This window comes from Prionailurus viverrinus, chromosome A2 (assembly GCF_022837055.1).
Source record: "Prionailurus viverrinus isolate Anna chromosome A2, UM_Priviv_1.0, whole genome shotgun sequence".
Classification (NCBI taxonomy): domain Eukaryota; kingdom Metazoa; phylum Chordata; class Mammalia; order Carnivora; family Felidae; genus Prionailurus; species Prionailurus viverrinus.
Genome location: NC_062562.1, coordinates 96,304,371 through 96,324,677, shown reverse-complemented (window position 1 = coordinate 96,324,677; position 20,307 = coordinate 96,304,371). Strand labels below are relative to the sequence as shown.

The 20,307-nt window shown below is 36.2% G+C and overlaps 1 protein-coding gene across 2 annotated transcripts in view; it reads left to right on the top strand.

The window, feature by feature from the left end:
- The window catches only part of FAM133B (family with sequence similarity 133 member B), a 29,999-nt gene that overhangs the window by 7,293 nt on the left and 2,399 nt on the right, over positions 1-20,307 (top strand). The window contains exons 2-10 of one of the 2 annotated variants that reach the window (XM_047850941.1): positions 3,163-3,260; positions 5,080-5,158; positions 6,056-6,130; positions 6,243-6,275; positions 6,830-6,892; positions 7,701-7,793; positions 9,101-9,151; positions 16,720-16,812; positions 18,386-18,427. In XM_047850941.1, the coding sequence (XP_047706897.1) occupies positions 3,163-3,260; positions 5,080-5,158; positions 6,056-6,130; positions 6,243-6,275; positions 6,830-6,892; positions 7,701-7,793; positions 9,101-9,151; positions 16,720-16,812; positions 18,386-18,427 (627 nt within the window). Of the gene's footprint in view, positions 1-3,162; positions 3,261-5,079; positions 5,159-6,055; positions 6,131-6,242; positions 6,276-6,829; positions 6,893-7,700; positions 7,794-9,100; positions 9,152-16,719; positions 16,813-18,385; positions 18,434-20,307 lie in introns of both variants that reach the window. The other variant, XM_047850940.1, reaches the window with a different exon arrangement.

Here is a 20,307-nt window from a genome sequence, read left to right as displayed (position 1 = left end):
ACTGTTTATAGTAGTCTTATGTTGTTTGATCTGCCAGAGAAATCTGGAAATAATATAACTCATACTTGTTTTGAGGGTGGGAAATGTTGGTTATTTTCAAGGGTTTTGTTAAATAAAATGCAACAAATACATTCTTTCACTTCTTTTGGAATATTAAGTCTTAAGTTTAAGGCCTTAAAATCAATGTTGATAATAGTCATTTTTGACCAGAATTCTTTTTGTTTAAACAGTGGAAGAGTTTTTATAAATGATTGTTGACTTGGATTAAATTTGGAAAACCAAATATGAGGATCAAGGAGTTGAGACTAATTTAAAGACCAAATTTTATATATGTAGCACAGTTAATTTTAATAAAACAGTATCTCTTTGCTAGATAGTGTCATTAATAAAGAAACCTGCTTTATTTTGTCTGGATATGTTTTTTTTTTTTAAAGTATCTGAAAATGTGTTTTTCTGTCATAGTAAGTTCAGTATAGACAGCAGAATTTGATTTTTGTAGAGTTCCTTATTGTGTAAAAATAAACATAACATAAAGTTCATTGTCTTAGCCATTTTTAAGTGTTTGTCAGTGGCATTAATATATTCACAGTGTTGTACAAGTGTCACCACTGTCCATTTCCAGAACTATTTTTTTAAAGTTTATTTAGAGAGAGAGAGAGAGAGAGAGGGCACACATGTGTGTGTGGGGGGGGAAGGGGCAGAAAGACTCCCAAGCAGGTTCCATGCTGTCAGAACAGAGCCTGACTCAGGGTTCAAACCTATGAACCATGAGGTCATGCATGACCTGAGCCGAAATTTGACCCAGATGCTCAACTGACTGAGCCACCCAGTTGCCCCCTCTAGAACTTTTTCAGCATCCCAGATAAGAAACTTTGTACCCGTTAAAGAGTAATTCTCAGTCATTTGTTCCCCTTCAGCCCCTGGAAACCTTTTCTACTTTCTATCTCTATCCATAATTTGTTTATTCTAGATACCTCATATAAGTTGAATCATACAGTATTTGGCCTTTTATATCTGGATTATTTCACTTAGCATGTTTCCACAGTTCATCCATATTGTAGCATGTTTAAGAATTTCATTCTTGGGGCGCGTGGGTGGCTTGGTCGGTTAAGCGTCCGACTTCAGCTCAGGTCATGATCTCACGGTCTGTGGGTTTGAGCCCCGCGTCAGGCTCTGTGCTGACAGCTCAGAGCCTGGAGCCTGTTTCCGATTCTGTGTCTCCCTCTCTCTCTGCCCCTCCCCTGTTCATGCTCTGTCTCTCTCTGTCTCAAAACTAAATAAACGTTAAAAAAAAAAAAATTTAAAAAAAAAAGAATTTCATTCTTATGCAAGGAGGCATCTTGCATTGATGCTACTTGATTTGCATTTTCTTTGCGTTTGCATCGTGATTTGCATTAATGGATTGTCAGTGTCATTGGTTGGGACAGTGACTAGGGAGTTGAACATCTCTTCATGTGCTATTGGACATTTGAGTATCTTCTTTAGAGAAATGTTTATATAAGTCCTTTGTACATTTTTTAATTGGGTTGTTAGAGTTTTTTGCTGTTGAGTTGTATGATTTCTGGATATTAATTCCTTGTCAGATCTGTGAGTTGCAAATACTTTCTCCCATTCTGTGGATTGTCTTTTCATTCTTGATAGTGTTCTTTGATACACAAATTTTTTTTTTTTAGTTTATTTATTTATTTTGAGAGAGAAAGCAAGAGCACAAGCAAAGGAGGGCCAGAGAGAGAGGGAGACACAGAATCTGAAGCAGGCTCCAGGCTCTGAGCTGTCAGTACAGAGGCCGGTGCAGGGCTCCAACTCACAAACTGTGAGATCATGACCTGAACCAAAGTCAGATGCTTAACCGACTGGCTACCCAGGCACCCCAATAAACAGATATTTTAATGTTGGTGAAGTCCTGCTGTTTTTTTTTCTTTTGTTGTCTGTCCATAATTTAATATTTGACGTTAACAATTGGCAAGTAAAATTGCCATCAGTATGGCATAGTATTTCCTGAGATAAAAGATATACTAGAATAAGTGATGAATTTAAAGTTCGATCTTTGGGACACCTGGGTGACTCAGTTGGTTAAGCATCTGACTCTTGATATCCACTCAGGTCATGATCTCGCTCTCCTGGGATGGAGCCCCACATCAGGCTCCCCACTGGGCATGGAGCCTACTTGGTAGTCTCTATTCCTTCCCCCCTCTCCCTGTCCCTCCCCCACTCTCACTCTCTGCCCCTCCCCTGCTCCGTCTCTCCTCTCTCAAAATAAATACACTTAAAAAAAAAAATAAAGTTAGATCTTTAATTATTTTGCAACCAAGTTTCTTAATTTGCCAGTAAGCATAGTGTTACCGTCTCATGGGGTTATTGGGCTTTAGGAGAAAACATAAAATCATCTTACAGTAAGAAAGAGGTATCATTATTATTTTTATTAAATCTCTAGTTTAAAAAAAAAGGTGGGGGGCGCCTGGGTGGCTCAGTTGGTTAAGCGTCCGACTTCAGCTCAGGTCATGATCTCACGATCTGTGAGTTCAAGCCCCATGTCGGGCTCTGTGCTGACAGCTCAGAGCCTGGAGCCTGCTTCGGATTCTGTGTCTCCCTCTCTCTGACCCTCCCTCTGTTCGTGCTCTGTCTCACCCTGTCTCGAAAAAATAAATAAACGTTAAAAAAGTTAAAAAAAAAAAAAAAAGAGGTAGGGTGACACCTGGGTAGCTCAGTCAGTTAAGTGTCTGACTTCGGCTCCTGTCATGATCTCGCATTTGTGAGTTCGAGTCCCACATTAGGCTCTGTGCTGACAGCTCAGAGCCTAGAGCCTGCTTCAGATTCTCTGTCTCCCTCTCTCTCTGACCCTTCCCCTTTCGCACTGTGTCTCTCTCTTTCTCTCCCTCTCTTTCAGAAATAAATAAGCATTAAAAAAATTTTTTTTAAATTTTAAATCTCTGGTAAAAAAAATTTTTTTCTATGTAATAGTGATATGATTCATCTCCTGAACTTGTGAGACTTAATAGAGTATTAATTTTTTTTGTAATGAAAAATTTGGTTAGATTATTCATGCTTAGTTGGACATAGTATGCATTTATAATAAAAATTGCTTGGTGAGTAAGTGAACATTTCCATTTTTGATGTTTGTTTTTTTTTTTTAATTGAGTTAATTTTTGTTCTTTCCTCAAGGCCTATATGAACCCAATAGCAATGGCCAGATCCAGGGGTCCAATCCAGTCTTCAGGGCCAACAATCCAAGATTATCTGAATCGACCAAGGCCTACCTGGTATTTGTGTAACAATTTAACCATTTATAAGATTTTCATAGATTTTTTAAAGGTTACTGTTACAGTTTTAATTGATTGCAAAGCAATTGTCAGATACATAATTTTTTGAAGTGATATTCATTGGTGCTTTCTTTTCAATGTATGAAATACGCATCATGCATGAGCATAGAACAAATATTTGAGAAGCCACCACCCTGTGTAGCTAAAGAGCTAGCAGTTAACCTTTCATATCAATCTCTTCTCTATCCCCTAAAAGAGACCTTAAGCTTGCAGTTTTAAGCTATTTAAAAGGTAGGTTTGACTAATCTCGCCCTTCATTGAAGTGTAAGTAGGTGTTAGGAAGGATAATGTTAAGCCATGTTTCTATTCTTACCTGATGGCTTTTCAATAAGTTGAATTTCCCATTAAAAAATTTTTGTTTTAAATTGTTTTTTGGGTTTTTATTTGCCCTCATTGAGTAACTCTGATTATTTGTAAATAAAGCATCACAGCACTGGCCTCACTTTTTTTTTAGTATGTCTTATTATTAAATGTCAGACTCCTGAGATAACTTATGACAAGTTTCAGAGTTGTTAGCTTCATAATGCTTGTAAGTGTCCCTAAAAGCTGGATAACTATAGTTGAAAGTTTTGCTTATATGTAACAAGGACTCTTCCTTTGAGTTAAATAGAAAGTAAGCCATGTCTACCTCTTAGAGTTTTCATGAATGCTGTTGTTGACTGTTGCAGCATACCAGAAAATTATCCCAAAACAAAATACATTTTACCTTCAAAATTGGTGAGAAGAAATGAACTTTAAGGGGAAGTGCTTGAGAAAGTATATTATGTGTGTATTAGAGTCCCCCAAGATAGCCCTTCAGTTGTGTAATTTGCTAGAAGGACTCCTAGATAGTTGTACTCTTGGGTAAGACTTATTACACTGAAAGAGTACCAGCCACAATCAGCAAAGAGAAAAGTTGCATGGGGTGAAGTCCAGGGGAGATTGGGCTCAGGCTTCCAAGGCTTCTTCCTATATAGTCACATGGAATGTGCTTAACCCCTACAGCAATGAGTTGTGTTAACATACATGAAATGTTGCCAACCAGGGGAGTGCATTAGATAGAGACTCAGTGTGCCCAGGGTTTTTACTGGGGACTAGTCAGCCTCTCCCTATCAGATCCCAAAATTCCAGACTTCCTGAAGTACAGGTTCAGCCTAAGCAGTAGTATTGGTACAGATAGGCACAGTGAGCCACTCTTAACGGAATGGTAAGGAGCCTTCAAAATCCAAGTTCCCAGATGCCAGCCAGGGCCAAACTTGTAAGCAGGCCATTCTGAGAATTAGCAATCAGGCATGTTGTACCAACTCTTCTGTGCAGTATGAGAGGTGCATTGTAAAATAGATGTTTAATTAAAAAATTTAGTAGTTTAAATAGACCTTAGCTGTCCCTAACACTGAAACTATCAGCTTTGGGACCCTAGGCAGATTTCTTACCTGCCTCAAGCTTTGCTTCGTATCCGTAAAATTGGTGTAATAATACTGTGTTTTCTCACAGGATTGTTGTAAGGATTAAAGGAAAATGTATTGAAAACAGTGCTCAAATGTTTGGTGTATTAGCTCTTGTAATCCATGTTTGGGAAAGGAATAATCAGTGTTATCTGAAAGACTGTGTTAATAATTGACTTATAAGGCTATGAACAAAGAACTTTAAAATGTGTCAACACTGGAATGGAAGTTTATTAGGATACTAATATTTTTTTATTTACGAAATTTTGGTTTTGTTTGTAAGTATTCATCTCTAATTTGAATTGCTTGAAAACTTATGTATCTATTTTATTAAGGGAAGAAGTGAAAGAACAACTAGAGAAGAAAAAGAAAGGCTCCAAGGCATTGGCTGAATTTGAAGAAAAAATGAATGAGGTTTGTAAATAGTACCTGTTTGGAAAAATAGACACATACGTTTTCTTAAAAGAAATATGACATTGGGGCGCCTGGGTGGCTCAGTCGGTTGAGCGTCCGACTTCGGCTCAGGTCATGATCTCATGGTCTGTGAGTTCGAGCCCCGCATCGGGCTCTGTGCTGACAGCTCAGAGCCTGGAGCCTGCTTCGGACTCTGTGTCTCCCTCTCTCTCTGCCCCTCCCCCGCTCATGCTCTGTCTCTCTCTGTCAAAAAGAAAATAAAACGTTAAAAACAGAAAAAAAAAAAAAAAAGAAATAATTTTTTAACAAATCAAGGGTCGGGCATGGTTTTTAGGTTTAAGGGCGCTCTGTACATTGAATACAGGTTTATATATAAATGCACGATTTCTTTAAAATAAAAAGACCAAAAAAATTAAAAAGTGGAAAATCATCTTACAGTAATTTAGGTCATCTGGGTTCTTCCCTTTATCTTCCCCTGCCCCCATGGCCCCATATTACTCTGAGTTTTCCATGATGTTTGCCTGTTTTGGTCACAAACATGTATGTAGTATTTCAGGTACAATATAGGTTAATTCAGTTTTTACTGTCTGGAAAGAGAATCTAACTTTTTTTTTTTTGTAAAATGAAAAAAGTTGTCAGCTTCAGTGATAATACCTACTCCTCTTCTCAATATGCACTGGAGAGCTCCCACTCTTTAATATCCCCCTTAATAAAGAGCTTTTAGAGGATTCTTTGGTGACAGGGTTCTGGCACCTGGAATACCTTTTCCCTGTTCTTAGAGGCTGAGATGGTGAGAGGTAATAGAGGATAGAGGGAAGGAAGTAGTAGTAGCTATCTATATCAGGTGTGTTAGAAGGGGATAGATAGCCTTTGATGTTGTTCATAACCTTTTTGCAGAACTGGAAGAAAGAACTAGAAAAACACAGGGAGAAATTATTAAGTGGAAGTGAGAGCTCATCCAAAAAAAAGCAGGTAAGAGTTTAATGTTGTTTTTAATATCACAGTTGGGTGTACTACTATCAGTATAATATTAAAAACTCACATCAGCTTATTTAGATTTGTACTTTTATTTGTTTGTTTTTAGAGAAAGAAAAAAGAAAAGAAGAAATCTGGTAGGGTGAGCAAAAGTTTTCCATTTTTCTAAATGTTATGATTAAGAGCTTACAAGAAAAGTAAGATAATTTATACAACCTGTATGCTGACTGTAAATGAGTCAAGGAGCGTTTTCCATTTTTCTAAATGTTATGATTAAGAGCTTACAAGAAAAGTAAGATAATTTATACAACCTGTATGCTGACTGTAAATGAGTCAAGGAGCCTGGAGGTCCTTTGGTAGATATGGGTGGTTTTGTTCTATTAGCAATATAAAGAAAGGCGCCACCCGCCTTATAACCTAGTAACTCCTCTGTTGCTATCAGGGAGGGAAAGGGGAAAATTGACTACCATTGCCATATCTGTTACTTTGTTGAGCCTTTTTCGTGTGTGTGTGTGTGTGTGTGTGTGTGTGTGTGTGTAAGGGCGTATGACATTTCACTTTTTAATGTTTAAGTCTTCAGAATAATACAACATCTGTTTCTCAGCCACTAGATTGATTTTGTTAAGTATTTGAAAGACTTAGTAATAAAAAAATTCCTGCATCTCACAAGCTTTAATTGTTTTGTGCTTGGTCAAGTATTCATCTTCTTCTTCATCAAGCTCTGATTCTTCCAGCAGTTCTTCGGATTCTGAAGATGAGGTAAGGTTTGCCTGTGATGGCTCATGAAATAATAATCTCTAATTTATTTAATGACAAGAGGAAATCCATTATGTAATATTTTAGAAATGTTGACTTGCAGGTTTTGGTTAATTATCCATAACTGAGAGCACTGACAGGAATGAACAGCTAGATACTTAAATATTAACATGTTTTTTTTATATTCCTAAATGTATCTTATTCACTTAAAAATATCAGAGAAGAGGGGCACCTGGGTGGCGCAGTCGGTTAAGCGTCCGACTTCAGCCAGGTCACGATCTCGCGGTCCGGGAGTTCGAGCCCCGCGTCAGGCTCTGGGCTGATGGCTCAGAGCCTGGAGCCTGTTTCTGATTCTGTGTCTCCCTCTCTCTCTGCCCCTCCCCCGTTCATGCTCTGTCTCTCTCTGTCCCAAAAATAAATAAACGTTGGAAAAAAAAAAAAAATTAAAAAAAAAATATCAGAGAAGAAATACAGTTTAAAAATCTAAAATGCTATCTGACTAGAAGCTAGAGGGTACGTGTGACTCAAATTACTTGACTTTTTTTTATAAAACAGGAAGGTTAGTATAAGTTATACTTTACACAGTTATTAAGGGGGTGCTTGGTTGGCTCATTTGGTAGAGTATGTGACTCTTGATCTCAGGCTCAGGAGCTCAAGCCCCACATTGGGCATAAAGTTTACTTTAAAAATACTGTTAAGTAAAACATGTATTTACAACTTGGTTCTTTCATGGATAAAGTTTTTATATTAATAAAATGCATCAATTATATTTTTGAAACAAAGCAAATGTTTGTAAAAATGTTTTATATAGGATAAAAAACAAGGAAAAAGAAAAAAGAAAAAGAAGAATCGTTCACATAAATCTTCTGAAAGCTCCATGTCAGAAACTGAATCGGACAGTAAGGTAAAATTACTTAAATTAGCAGTATTTTGGATAGCAAACCACATTTAATTAGCTTCTTTTAAATCATCCTATCTTAAATTGCTCTCAGTTTGGAAATGAGATACTATTTTTTTGTACTTTGATGGTCTGTGCCATTTAATTGATATACTTAATATCTTACATATGGTTTTCAATTGTTCTCTAAGTACTTCCACATATGTCTCCATCTCTCAACATTTCCATGATAGCTTTATGATAAATGTGACAGATACTATTTTTTCCATTTTCATAAAGAAGTCAGAGTTTAGAGAAAAAAACATACTGTACTATCTGGTCCAGTATCCTATTCCTAAATCTGCTCTGTACTGTCCAGAATTGTGAAACATAATTGGCATTGGCTCTCAGACATTTGTGATAATAAGGAATACATGCAAGTTGTAATAAAAGTGTAGATTCCTGGGCCTCATCTCCAGAGAGTATGATTCAGTAAATCTGATTAGGCTCAGAAGTCTACATTTTTAATAGATGTTCTCTATGATTCTGATATAGGGGTGTCCTCGGACCACAATTTCACAAACACTGTCTCTAGGGTCTCAGAAAAACAAAACTGTCTGGTTTTGTGGCAGATCTCTACTAGTCCTAGTGTCGTTTCTTTTGACAAAATTCCTGGCATCTAGAAAGTAGTCAGTAAACACTGGTTTTCTTTTTGTCTTTTAAGGCTGAAGACTCAGTCTCGTGATAATGATAGCTAATATTTGTCCAAGTGCCTCCTCTGTGTTAGGCATAGTTCTAAGCACTTGACATTTTAACTCAATCCTCATCCACTTTTTGGATAAGGAAGGCTCAGGGAGGTTAATGGCTAGAACTGAAACAATCAAAAGAAAGAAATTCTAGCCTCTCCTCCTTACAAGGAGAGTAGGAAAATGAGATTGGTGGACGTCCACAGTCAGTGTGAATTAGAACTCCCATGCATATGACCACCACGGGCAAAAATAGGCAGATGGCATTAAGTCTTATTTTTTAAATAAACTAGGTGGTTATTATAGATAATCTGTTAGATTATTATTTTGAGGTATACCTAGATTTGATATGTAGCTAGATAAATGAAGAATGCCCATTTCCTTACAAGCACATATATACACAACATAACGTTCCTCCTATATTTTCAGAATAAAAATCTGGCATTGAAGTAAACTTTTTCCAGTTTATATAATAAATTGAGTGAATCATAGAGCAAATCACTGTTTTGGTATTTTTGTCCTTATACTATTATGCTGTATCTTTTAAATTTAAAATTGATATATATATATATATGTTTGTGTGTTTAGGATGGTTTAAAAAAGAAAAAGAAGTCAAAGGATGCAACTGAGAAAGACAAGGTAATTATAATTTTACATTGCCTTTAGTCTGTCATACAATACTTCATTTACTTCAAAAAATTGACAATATGTTCTCCCTTTTAACTTAAAGAGATTTATTTATTTTGTTTTTATAGCATTTCTCGCTGATTTAAGGAAATCATTTATTGAATTCATTATTGAAAGTTAAAAGATCAGAAAAGTATTCCTGCAGAGTTTGAATTTGTACAGATTATTATCAGATTAAAAATTCAAAATGATGGAAATTAAATATTTCCTTTGTTTCTTCAAGTCATTTTATTTTATTTATTTTTTAAATGTTTCTATTTTGAGAAAGGCAGAGTGTGAGTGGGGGAGGGGCAGAGAGAGAGAGAGAGGAAGACAGGATTGGAAGCTAGCTTTGCACTAACAGCGTGGAGCCTGCTTGGGATTCTCTGGCGCGCACTTGTGTGCTGCGTGTCTCTCTCTCTCTCTCTCTCTCTCTCTCTCCCCCTCTCCCTCTCCCTCTCCCTCCCTCCCTCCCTCCCTCACTCTCTCTGACTCTTCCTCCCTCCCCCGCCTCTCCCCTGCTCACATTCTGTCTCTTTTTCTCTCAAAATAAATACATAAACTTTTTTTAAAAAGTTAAAAAAAAAGACTTTTTAATTACAGAACCTGGAGTTCTGTTTCAAATTGAATACATCGTAGATAAGTTTTGAAAAACCTTTTTACTACTATAGATATTTTATTTTTATTTATACTTAACTATAAATAATGCAAGTTTATTCCTGTGTTTCTGATGTACAATTAAAAATCTTTTTCTGGTTCTTAGTAATAAAAACCTAAAGGAAACAGTTACTAATGAAAGAAAACTACAGACCAATGTCATTATATTTTATTCAGTCTTTTTAAACATATTTTTTAAATTGGGGTGTAATTCACATAATATGCTATTAAACATTGTAAAATTACAATTTGGAGGAATATTGTGTATATATAGTGTTGTGCAATGACCACCTCTGTAGTTTAAAAACGTTTTCATTATCCCCTCAAAAACAACCCATACTCATTAACTAATTACCATTCTCCCTTTCCCCTTCCCCTAGTAACTTCTGTTCTGCTTTCCATCTCTAGATTTATATATTCTGGATATATCTTTGTTCTATTCTGTTTTGTGTTTTGTTTTGTTTTGTTGAATCAAAAGTGGAACTTCATGGGCACCTGGCTGGCTCAGTTAGTAGAGCATGTGACTCTTGATCTTGGGGTTGTAGGCTTGAGCTCCATGTTGGATGTAGAGATTACTTAAAAATAAAATCTTTTTTAAAAAAAGTAGGAACTTTAATAAGTGTATTACTTGTATTTACATTAAAATAAATGGAATTTATTAGAATTAAAACAGTCCTTGCTATTTACAAATTGAATGTATAAGACAAATTATCCTTTGTATTTGTTTTCTGTTTGTTTACAAATTCAATAGTATTACACTTTGGAAAGCCAGTTACTTTTTGTTAACTTTGATACAAATATAAGGTAGCATTAACATAGCATATTCTACAGATTTAAGGACAGGTAAAACTTAGCATTAAACCCTCAAACACCGCTTCTTCTACATTTTTTGGAGTAAAACACTGATACTCTTTTGTAGACTGTTCAGCTTAGGCCTGATTTTTTAGTGAGAGAACCACTCAAGCAAGTAGGTGATTTCAGTTCCACATGGAAGAGCTTCAACAGAAGCTTTCAGGCAGCACCAAGGGCTGGGTGTGCCAAACCCCTGCCAGCTGTGCTGTTCACTGGGGCTACAGCTGGTAGCTTGTAGTGAAGTCAAGTGAAGCTTGACTTTACTGGGGCAGGTGGAAGAACAATTCTCTTATAACTTCCAGGGTTAGATCTTGACAGGGACACTCTTTGGATCACAGAGGATGACATAGACTCAGGACAGGTCCAGGTCCCCTCCCCTCTGAGTCTATCATTTAAAAGCAGTCATACAATGTATTGCTTTTTGTGTCTGGCTTCTTTCACTTAGTGTAAGGTTTTCAAGGTTCATCCCAAGTGGTAGCATGTATCAATACTTCATTCCTTTTATGGATGATTAATATTCCACTGTGTGTGTATGCCACAATTTGTTTATCCATTTGTCTGTTGATATTTAAGTTGTTTCTATCTTATGCTGTTGTAAACATGTATGTGCAAGTTTCTGTGTGGACATATATTTTTACTAATCTTGGATATATACTTAGTTTTAATATCAATTTGCAAATACAAAACCCATTTAGACACTAAAAAAAAAACCATCATGATCAAAATGGGTTAATTTTAAGAATTCAAAGATAAGAACTTTATTAATACAATTTGCCATATTGTAGTAACGGCCCAAATGAAAGAAACTGTAATTGCCAAAGGGATATGATGTAATTCAACATTAATTCCTGATTTTCTAAATCATTATAGAATAAGTAGTACCTTTCATATTTAAAAAGATATATGTGTTAGGGGCGCCTGGGTGGCTCAGTCAGTTAAGTGTCTGACCGGCTCAGGTCATGATCTCATGGTTCATAGGTTCAAGCCCCATGTTGGGCTCTGTGCTGACAGCTCAGAGCCTGGAGTCTGATTGGGATTCTGTGTCTCCCTCTCTCTGCCCCTCCCCGACTTACCATCTGTTTCTCCCTGTCTCAAAAATGAATAAACATTAAAAAATTTTTTTTAAATTTACGTGTGAAACTAAAAACTGGTAGTATACAAACATGAAATACTAAAACAACTGCATTGTGATTTTGTACTTCAGTATAAGGTACAGAGTAATAATGTGTTTTTATAGAGTAAAAGACAAATAATACAATAAACAAATACCCATATACATACCAGCCGGAGTTGGCAAATGATTTACATTTTGTCATAGTTGCTTCAGGTCTGGTTTTATTAAAGAAAAAGTACAGGGTACCTTGGTGGCTCAGTCAGTTGAGCGTCTGACTTCGGCTCAGGTCATGATCTCACGGTTTGTGAGTTCAAGCCCTGCATCGGGCTCTGTGCTGACAGCTCAGAGCCTGGAGCCTGCTTCAGATTCTGTGTCTCCTTCTCTCTCTGCCCCTCCCCCACTCACACTCTTGTCTGTCTCTCACAAATAAACAAACATTAAAAAAAAGAAAAAGTACAAGACGCCCTCTCCTTCCTAAGAGGCAGCTGTTTCTGAAATTAATGTGAATTTTTCCCATCCACATTTATACACTTCTATTGCATAAGTATATGTTCTTAAATAGCATTAGATATTTTGCATTTTCAAAATGGTATCATGTTTCCTTCTGGCACCTACTTTTTTCATTCAGCATTGCTGTGGACATTTATCCTTGTTGATGCCCTCAAGTCCTTTTGCCTATAGTATTCTATTATATTAATTTGCCATAATTTATTTCTCCATTCCTTTTTTAAATTATTTTTATGTTTTAGAGAACATGAGCAGGGGAGAGGGGCAGAAGGAGAAAGAAACTCAAGCCAGGCTCCATGCTCAGTGCAGAGCCCGATTCAGTGCTTGATCTCATGACCCCCTGGGATCATGGCCTGAGCCGAAATCAAGAGTCGGACACTCAACCAGCTGAGCGATTCAGGCGCTCCTGTTTCTCTATTCTTCTGTTTTTGGGACATCTAGCTGTTTTCATTTTTCAGTAATGCAAACAGTGCTGCAGTGACTATTTCTTATCCATTTTTCCTTTTCCACAAATTATCATTACTTTTCTAAGAGACACCTAGGGAAAAAGGAAATAAATAAGATATACCTGGGATTATAATTTCTAGATTCAAAGATGTTCATACATTTAACTTGTCTAAATTTTGCCCACCCAAATGCTCATTAATTTGTATCCTGCTAGTAATGTATTGACCGTACCCTTGTTCCACATACGTCATGGTCAACACTATGAGATTTCTTTTTGCCAATTTAATATGTGAAGATGGTTTAGCCTCTTCATTTGCTTATTAGCCATTCAGATACCATTTTCTGTGAATTGCCTATTCATAGTCTTTGCCTACTTTTCTGTTGGTTTTTTGTTTTTATGACTCATAGGAGTTTCATATTTTAGATATTACTCATTTTTCATATACATGATGAACATTTTGGGGTCCATGGCTTCTCTTAATATTGTTTAGAGTGACTGTTATAATCATAAAAAGGGTGTAATTTTTTCCCTTAGGCAATATTCTTTGTTTTTAGGGTTTTCATTTTAATTCCAGTATAGTTAGCATAGTGTTATAAAAAAGGGTGTGATTTCAAGTCATATATCAGTCATTGTTTTCAGCTCGTTTTTAAATTGTTACAAGGGGCACCTGGGTGGCGCAGTCGGTTAAGCGTCCGACTTCAGCCAGGTCACGATCTCGCGGTCCGGGAGTTCGAGCCCCGCGTCAGGCTCAGGGCTGATGGCTCAGAGCCTGGAGCCTGTTTCCGATCCTGTGTCTCCCTCTCTCTCTGCCCCTCCCCCGTTCATGCTCTGTCTCTCTCTGTCCCAAAAATAAATAAACGTTGGAAAAAAAAAAATAATAAAAAAAATAAATTGTTACAAAAATGGAATATGATACCTAATGAAGGAATATCCTGTTTCTAATAGTAACAAAGACTATATAGGAAATTTTTAAAAAATTGATCGGAACTTACTTGAAGAAAATATGCAAATCTATTCAGAGAAGCACATGAAGATGAAGATTCAGTAAATTTTCCTGGGTATGAGCTACCCTATTAGACATTAATGCTTTGATTAAAAAATAGTGCGGTATGGTACAGGAATAGAAAACAACAACAACAACAAAAACCAGTGGATAAAATGGAACTAACAGTTGGGGGAGGAGGGAACAGTCTGGAGCCCAAGTAGAACTTTGTTAAGTATTTGTGGAACTTAATATATGATACAAGTGGCTTTTCTTGGGACAAAATGATTGTCCGTTTGGAAAATATAAAGCTGGGCACTCCTTAAGGCCAGATAAATCCCAAATATGTCTGTTTTAAATCTGAAAGTATAACTGGAGAAAGACCATGGAGAATATGGTATTGGGGTGGAGAAGGCCCATGCCTCAAAACTCAATATTTTTGACCAGATAATTCTAATTCTGAATGACAAAGATCACAAAAAAGTAAACCATGAACAAAGTTTAAATATAATGAACAAACTTAGTAAAAACTAGGAATACATAATTTAAAACTTCGTAATTAAAAAATGATACTTTATATTTGCTGTGGAAGGCAGAAAAAAATACCTTATATACACAGAAAAAGTGGTAAAATTCATGTTTAGGCATTTCTTAAAATACGACTGTATTCCAATTATCTGAGATTGATATGATTGATAAAAGAGCCTGATAAGGAGGCTTCTTGGTAAAGTGTGATTCATAAATGAGTGAAATAAATGATTGAGGGGTGGTGGTGGGAGAATGAGCAAATCATTTGGGTGAAGGCTACTTTGGTCTTTCATTTTAACATTGTTATTAGGTAAAGATTTTGTACTCACGCACCCTTTACTGTATTTCAACTTTGTTTTTGTTATTTTTTAAGTTTATTTATTTATTTTGAAATAGAGAGCGAGGAAGTGCGAGGGAGGGAGAGAGAGAGAATCCCAGGCGGGCTCCGTGCTGTCAGCGCGGGGCTCAATGCGGGGCTCGATCCCACGAACCATGAGATCATGACCTGAGCCGAAACCAAGGGTCGGATGCTTAACTGACTGAGCCATCCAGGTGCCCCATAACTTTGTTTTTATTACTTATTTATTTATTAAAGTTTATTTATTTTGTTTGTTTATTTGGAGAGAGAGAGAGAGAGAGAGAGAGCACAAGCAGGGGAAAGTCAGAGAGGTAGAAAGAGAGAATCCTAAGGTGCCCCCAGGTGCCCCTCAACTTTGTTTTTTTTTTTTAATTTTTTTTTTAATATTTATTTATTTATTTTGAGACAGGGAGAGACAGCATGAACGGAGGAGGGTCAGAGAGAGAGGGAGACACAGAATCTGAAACAGGCTCCAGGCTCTGAGCTGTCAGCACAGAGCCTGACGTGGGGCTCGAACTCACAAAACCGTGAGATCATGACCTGAGCCACCCAGGCGCCCCTCAACTTTGTTTTTAATAGCAAAGAACCCATATGTATGCCTGCCCTCCAAAAAGAGATGGGTTAAGTAAATTCTGGCATATGCTGTCAATGAATGTCAAAGGCAGCCATAAATGACAATGTAGTTGGCATGGAAAGGTACTATTGGGTGAGAAGAGCAGGTTCTAAACAAGAATTTATGTAAAATAGTAAATGTACACATAGAGAGCTGTTTCCAAAAATCTTCATGATGTTTAATGCCTGGTACTGGGCTTCAGGTGAATTTTCTTACAGTGAGCATTTATCATTTCTACCAAAATAATAAGCTGTTTGCAGAAACAAAATTAAATCACCTGTAATATAACACAGATCATCACTGTTAGCTTATTTTCTATGTGATTTATTTTTGTCCAAGAGTCTTCAAAATTGGGTCCATGCTATATAGTTTTGTGGTTTTTTTCTATATGATTCAGTAGTGCGCATTTTTTCCATTGTAGTTTTTTTATTGTTACAAACTAGTCAGACATACAGGAAGAGTATATGGAAAATAATAAAATGACAACCTGCATATCCACTATGAAGCTTTAATAAATCTTAACATTTTGCTGTACATCAGATGTTTTTGAAATTTTTTATTCCTCAGAGTGTATATTTTTAAGTGTCTAATAACTCCTTCAGTCTTTCTTCTTCCCCAGAGTTACACATTTTCTCATCATTAAGAATACTTAGAGATGAAGATTTTTTTAATATGAATTTAACACTGGGAACATACTAAAGTAATTTATACGGTGTAGAGATCTTTTTCAATTATCACGATTACCCTTTGGGGTGTGTGTGTGTGTGTGTGTGTGTGTGTGTGTGTGTGTGTAGCACTAGGCTTTTCTGATCCAACACTGGGTAGAAACAAAACAATCCAAATACAAGGGACTTAAATCTTATACCACCTGTATGGTTTCTTACGAGTTTTTATAATTCTGTCATTTATAATTAAAATAAGAGGGGTGCCTGCCTGGCTCAGTCAGAAGAGCATGTGTCTTTTGATCTCAGGGCCATGAGTGTGAGCTCCACGTTGGGTATAGAGATTACTTAAATTAACAAATATTTTTTAAAAAAGAGGCGCTTGGGTGGTTCAGTCAATTGAGTGTCTGACTTCGGCTCAGGTCATGATCTTATGGTTGTGAGTTCAAGCCCCATGTCAGGGGCTGTTCTGTCAGTGCAGAGCCTGCTTCAGATCCTCTGTCTCCCTCTCTCTCTGTCCTTCCCCCACTCATGCTGTCTCTCAAAACTAAATTAACTTTTAAAAAAAAGGAAAAAAATGAGGATATTACATCTAAAAGGACATGTAGTTATGTCTTTTAGGGTTATGTAATAAAAGCATTATTTTATTGGGGTTAAAGACTGAATACTGGTGAATGTCATCAATTTTAGACATTTCTAAAATGAAAATAGGTAATTTTTGTGATAATTGGAGGAATTGTTAAATAGAACTTAGAAGCAAATTTGTGTGGCATAGCATTACATCTTTTTGAGTCAACATACATGTGTTTATATTTCATAGGACATTAAAGGACTCAGCAAGAAAAGAAAGATGTATCCTGAAGATAAACCTTTATCATCTGAGTCCTTATCAGAATCAGATTACATTGAAGAAGTAAGTATATGATCAAATCCATTTTCTTCACTTGAAAATGTTATTTGATTTTGGGGTGCCTGGGTGGTCTAGTTGGTTAAGTGTCCAACTCTTGATTTCAGCTCAGGTCACGATCCCAGGGTCATGAGATTGAGCCCCACATCCGACTCCGCACTGACAGGGAACCTGCTTAAGATTCTCTCCTCTGCCATTCTCCCCCCATCATGTGCATGCTTGCTCTCTCTCTTTCTCTCTCTCTCTCTCTCTGAAATATAAAAATAATTGTTCAGTTATTTGATTTTAATAAAAGAAATTAGTTAAAAGAAATACGTCATGAATATTTGATTTACTCACTTCTCTAGTAAGTAAGTGTGCTATGAAAAAGAAATGGAAGTTCTATTTCAGAACGAGTTTTTCATTTCCTAGAAGATAATTAATTATATAGCTAATATTATAATTAACCGTATTTACAAATATCTATTCTGAGCTATTTTTTAATGTTTATTTATTTTTGAGAGAGCACAAGATGGGGAGGGGCAGAGAGAGGGGAAGAGAGGATCCAAAGCAGGCTTTGCACCGACAGCAGCGAGCCCAGTGTGGGGCTTGAACTCATGAACCATGAGATCATGACTTGAGCTGAAGTTGGACACTCAACTGACTCAGCCGCCCAGGCGCCCCTATTTTATTTTATTCTTCTAATATTTACTTTTTACTATACTGCTATTTTGATTACGTGAAAGATGCTGTTTGATGTGTAGTGTATTGAAACATAGCATTCCCTTGTTTTTATTTGGAACTACTACTATTTAAGAAGTAGAACAGTGATGAGATAGAGCAGAAATGTTGCTGTGATCTTTTTTCCTATCTATAAGGTGAGAGGAGAATTAGGTAGTCTCTATACTATGGTCCTTTTCAGCTCTGATATTCCTATCTTGGATTTTGTTTGTACTCTGTTAGAATAAGAGTCCATTTTTAGATAATTTTAGGTCTGTAAGTTACCATCTTTAAAGTGTTTTTCTCTTGGATTTTGTTTCCTCATTTGTAAAATAGGGCCTATTGCTCCCCTTTTGTAATAGTATTTTGTAATACCCCTCTGAAATGAAATTGAAATGAATTGAATTGAAATTGGCAGCACATATGTATGTATTACAGATCTGATCTACACATTTTATATTAATATCCCCTAACATTTTTTTAATATATAAGAAAATATTAATGTATAATTTTACTAAATTTTATTTCAGTGCATAAATGCTGAGTGTGATAACACCAGAATACATAAAATCTTAAGACATAACAAAATCCAAGCTGTAGCAGGTACATTACATAAGCCGTTCAAAAACTCTAAAGTAGCACTGTCATCAGTGCATTTTCCAAAACTCAGTAAAGCTCTGGATGAATGAAACAAAATACAGTCTTCCCTTTGTTTATATGATATCTGCATTTCTGGGATGTGCAAACAGGGGTTTAAGGTATAAGAAGGCATTTAAAATGCCATTTGATTGTCAAAATGGTTTTTACATATAAATTTTAAAAAAATGTCTTGAGTGCAAGTTACATATTTGTCTTCTCAACAAAAATTCAAACTTTTTAGGTACGAGCAAAAAAGAAGAAAAGCAGTGAAGAACGAGAAAAAGTAATAGCAAGTATCATTTAAATTTTTTACATGACAGTAGTGTGGTTCTTTTTGTTAAGATAAAATGAATCCTTATAAAGCATGACTTCATTTACTGGGCCTAAATATTTATTGGGAAAAATGTGGTATTCAGCTTTACTTAATGGGTTAAAGCAAGTTAAATTGGCTTAGGAGAAAGGAAGAGTTTCCTAGTAGTAAACATGTCCTGTTTCCATTTCAGTGTTTTATTCAGCATTTCATTTTATTTTATTCCATATTCAGTGCTGTTAGAAATGAAAACTCAAACTTTTTTTGATTTTCTTAAGCTGTAATATGAAATATGAGATTTAAGTATGGTGATTCCCTCATCTTCAATAGAAGTTACTTTCAGATCAGCCAAACCTATAACAACAGAAAAACCTTCTAAGCACAGGATGCAATAAAAAATAAAGCAGGAATGTGACAACATAAATGATTCACTAATAAAGATGATTCTTTTGATTATTTCTAAAGCCAGCTCTGCTATTATGCAAATTGAGAAGTATAAAAGGAGAAAGAAGGAAGAGGAGAATAAAGAAAATGGAAGTGATATTCAAATGAGAAGCAGACCAACCTGGGGAAAGTAGATAACAGATTATCAAAGAGTAATTGCAGACCATATCATTAAAGTAATTTAGGAGCACTCAGTATAAGCATGGGTGATTGCCTTTGAAAGTATTTTCTTAGGGAGAGGTAGAAGAAAAATGAGAACAGCATCTTTTGTAGGTTTGAGGTTTAACTTCCCTTTCCCGGAATTTCCCTCACTCTTAAATGAGGGTCTTTTTCTGGTAGAAAGAATCACCTGGTAATATATGACTCAGAAGTAACATTTACTGTACTTCATGACCAAGGCGACATTTAAGAGACTTTTTTTTCTGAATGGGAATATAATTTGAGTGAAAACTGCTTTGGTCTTTGGTTCAGATTAACTAAGACATAATAGTTAATTTAGGATAGTTCTAATTCGTACTCGCATAACACACTGTTTTCGTGCATTCAGCTAGCATATGTTTATTAAGCATCTCTATGCAGGCACTATTGGTGTTAGTAGTGTTGTTATAATGGAATACAAGATGGATAAGAGGATGATATGTAAGAAAGTGACTTTGGGGAAGGAAAGCCTTTCTGAGGAAGTAAAATTAAGCTGAAATAGGATTTACAAGAAAGAACCAACCATGTGAAGATCAAAAGAAGAATATCCTAAAGAGAGAGAAGAGCTGAGGACCTGTGGTAGGAATGAGCTTGATTTGTTTGAAGAATGGAAAGAGTAAGCATGGCTTACACCTAGTAGATGAAGAGGAATTGCATACAGTGAGGTTGGGAAGTAAGCAGAGGCCATGTCACGTAGCCAGGTGTTTCAGTTTTAATCAGAATGCTTTGGGAAGCTATTTTGAGTGTTTTTAACAAAGAAGTGACCTAAATCAACTTTACATTTTTAAAATACTGTGGCAGAGATGGAGTAGAGAGAAGTGAGGAATGGTGTTCGTATCACAGTGGTAGTAGTGAGGATGGACTGGTGTGATGGATTTGAGTTATGTTTTTGGACTTAGATGGTAGGGCTTACTTGTTGCTTTGGATGTAGAGAGTGGAGTTAAGACAGAGTAGAGCCAACCGCAGCTTAGTTTCTTTGCCTTAATAGAGGTGCCATTTACTAAGATAGCTAAGAGAATTTGGAGAGAAAAATTAGCATTTTTATGGTAATTTTAGATACACTTGTTAGGTATCCAGGAAGAACTCACAGTCTTGAGTTCAGAGCAAGGACTAGATAGGAAGATTTGGTATGTAAGTACTATTAAAAGCATGGGAGACTGAGAGAGCATGTGGAAAAGGAAGGAGGTCCTGAAAGGTCAAGCAGAGGAATA